This window comes from Dermacentor variabilis, chromosome 2, assembly GCF_050947875.1.
Source record: "Dermacentor variabilis isolate Ectoservices chromosome 2, ASM5094787v1, whole genome shotgun sequence".
Classification (NCBI taxonomy): Eukaryota; Metazoa; Arthropoda; class Arachnida; order Ixodida; family Ixodidae; genus Dermacentor; species Dermacentor variabilis.
This window is the reverse complement of record NC_134569.1, coordinates 221580745-221583326: the sequence shown is the minus strand read 5'-3', so window position 1 is coordinate 221583326 and position 2582 is coordinate 221580745. Positions and strand designations below refer to the sequence as shown.

The 2582-nt window shown below is 49.5% G+C and overlaps 1 protein-coding gene across 1 annotated transcript in view; it reads left to right on the top strand.

Annotated features, from left to right (window-relative positions):
• Positions 1–2331, top strand: part of LOC142570700 (putative thiopurine S-methyltransferase) — a 29318-nt gene extending 26987 nt beyond the window's left edge. The window contains exon 7 of the mRNA XM_075679048.1: positions 2201–2331. Coding sequence (XP_075535163.1) covers positions 2201–2331 — 131 coding nt within the window. The remainder of the gene's footprint in view (positions 1–2200) is intronic.
• The last annotated feature ends 251 nt before the right edge of the window (positions 2332–2582 follow it).

Below are 2582 nucleotides of genomic sequence, written 5' to 3'. Positions count from 1 at the left end.
GCAGCTGCTCCGAGCTATTTGAGGAGAGGTGGGGAAAGTGCTCCGGGAGGGCGGCAGACACAGCGGCTTCTGTGTTAAGTGTCCTAAACTCTCCTTCAATGACAACTGTTGCGATCGGTAAACAGACATTCCCCTCCTCGTCCCCTCCTCGGCCACTTGCCGTATCCAAGCGCATTCTCCTGTAAAATCACTCGCGGAGACGAAAGACGGGTGGACAACGTCCATAGTTGCTGCAGAGTTCCCAAGTGTTCGGAACTTCTTGCCACTTACCTTAATTTTCTGCATATATGGCTCCAATAGTGGTATGGTTTTGTTAGTTTCCCGTATTGTTGCAAAAGCAATTTTCTCTGGGAAGGTCGCAGCGATATGCCCTTGCTTTTTGTAATTGTAGCAGGTTGACGGCTTCTGTTTTTCAAAAGAACGTGTCGTATAGTTTTGCTGCTTGGGACCGCCGTTAGTATTCTGAGATGCATTCTGTCCTTCCCTCACAGTTTGTTTGGTAAGGGACTCATCTTTACGAAACTCGCGACGCGTGATTTGCTTCCGTTCGTCGGGCTTACCGGAAGAACCATCCCTCCTATCTGCTTTTTCTACGCGTACTGCCTTGTTGTGCGAGCTGCGGCTGATGTAATACTCTTTCGCTAACTCTGCTGCCTTGTTTAGCTTAACCTCACTTAGCCTATCTTGTAGCCAGAGCCTGACATCCTCATCAATGCAACGGTAGAACATCTCCAACGCGATACATTCGACGATTTTGTCGCGGTTGTCGTAAACCTCTTCGCCCTTCAGCCATTCCACCAGGTCGGCTCTTAGACAAAACGCGAAGTCAACATTCGACTCCCTGCCATTTTCTGCATACAGGAACCTCTGCCGGAGATCTTCGGGCGACAATTTGTACTTCCGCAGTAGCGCTTCCTTCACATCACTGTAACCCTCAAGCGCCTCTCTCCATAAGCAAGTTATTACGTCCGATGCCTCCCCAGGGAGCAAGGCTAACAGATTCTGTGCCCAGAGGGATCGCTCAATGCCATTCCGTTCGCACACGTGCTCAAATTTTACGAGGTATTTGGCCATATCCTCTCCAACGAAAAAGGGTGGAAGTTGATCGCGTATTATGGGACCGTTAGAAGTGAGAATAGGCGCGACGAGCTATTTCGGGTCTCCAACTCTTTAATTTTAAGCTCGTGTTCGCGACGTTTCTTCTCTTTTCTTTCCTCCTCGCAACGTTTCTTGTCCCTCTTTTCCACCTCGCGACGTTCATTGATATCCGCCCAGGCCTCTTCAGTTTCGTCGGCCCTTACGTCCCCAGTCCTCGTGACCTCAAGGATCGCATTCCTTTTTTTTTGTTGAGTCACACTCAATGCCCAACTCCTCACGAATTTGGAGAAGTTTTTTGACCTTGTCCTTCTCCATCGTTCACACTGTCCTCTTGCGGTTTACCCTTTTTGAATATACCCGCCGTACGCTACTATAACGATACTAGTAAGACATCCGCAAGTATTTCACACACGGCCCTCTTTACCCACTCAGCATCCCCTGGTTTTCAAAACACTCTCACTAGGCTCTAAACACACAAGGTTAACACAATGCAACACCAAATCCTTCCCTAAGCTACTATAACCTATGTCAGAGAAAGTCTGGTGTTTGAGGTAAATTTCAGGAACTCACCTCGCCGAGGTAGCCGATGCTGGTCAATCCCACCACTGCCACCACTGTTGCGACTTTGAGATGGTCCCGTAGCGCTCTCCACTCGTTACGTGCCAGAGCGTTGCCAGCTCTCTAGTTGGTAGCGAAGACTCCGAGTCAGGCGTCGGTGAGAATAACAAAAGGGACTTTATACACTATATAAAGATCATTATACAGGACAAGATAGGATCGGCACGGGGGCCGAGAGCTAACAGGAAACGCGACTGTTCCCACATGGCGAGGTCCGGTGAGACTCCAACGCGTAACACATCTCACTCCACTCGAGAGCGGCACTCGGCTCACGGTGGTTCGGTGGATCCGAGATGGTTCTACGGGAACAACACCGCCTGGCGCAGCTAACCACTCGGCGCGGCTTAAGCCAATATCGTGAGGCGAAACTGAACGCGAATGAACGTGCGTTTCGAACAATCGCCGATCGCGCCCCTGTAGAGCTTCTTAGAGCCGAATAGCCATCTGTATAAATGTGAACTTGATTGTTGTATTAATCATGCAGAAGATGAAGACCGGCTTGATTCAGAGCACAAGTTGGCAAGCCAGACTTTTTTCCAACTCCTGGAATGGAAAGCCGCACTTGTGGCCGCCGAAGACACCAGAAAAGACAAAGTGATCTTGCTGCAGGCATGAAATCGGACGGAACAGAGGATCAATAGGAGTCTGGAATGGCCGAAAAAGTTGCCTTTGGCCTACTTTCTTAGAGAGTAGCAAGGTGTTGAGACTGGAGTCGGGAAAGGTCACGAAAATTATTTCTAAAAGTGTCTGCGGCGATATACGTACTGATGAGATGTTCCCTGACGACAGCAATTGTTACGGCTGTTGAAGCGCATCGTGGTAAACCGAGAGACATTCTGAGCGCTTGAGCTTGTATGCTCTCAAGC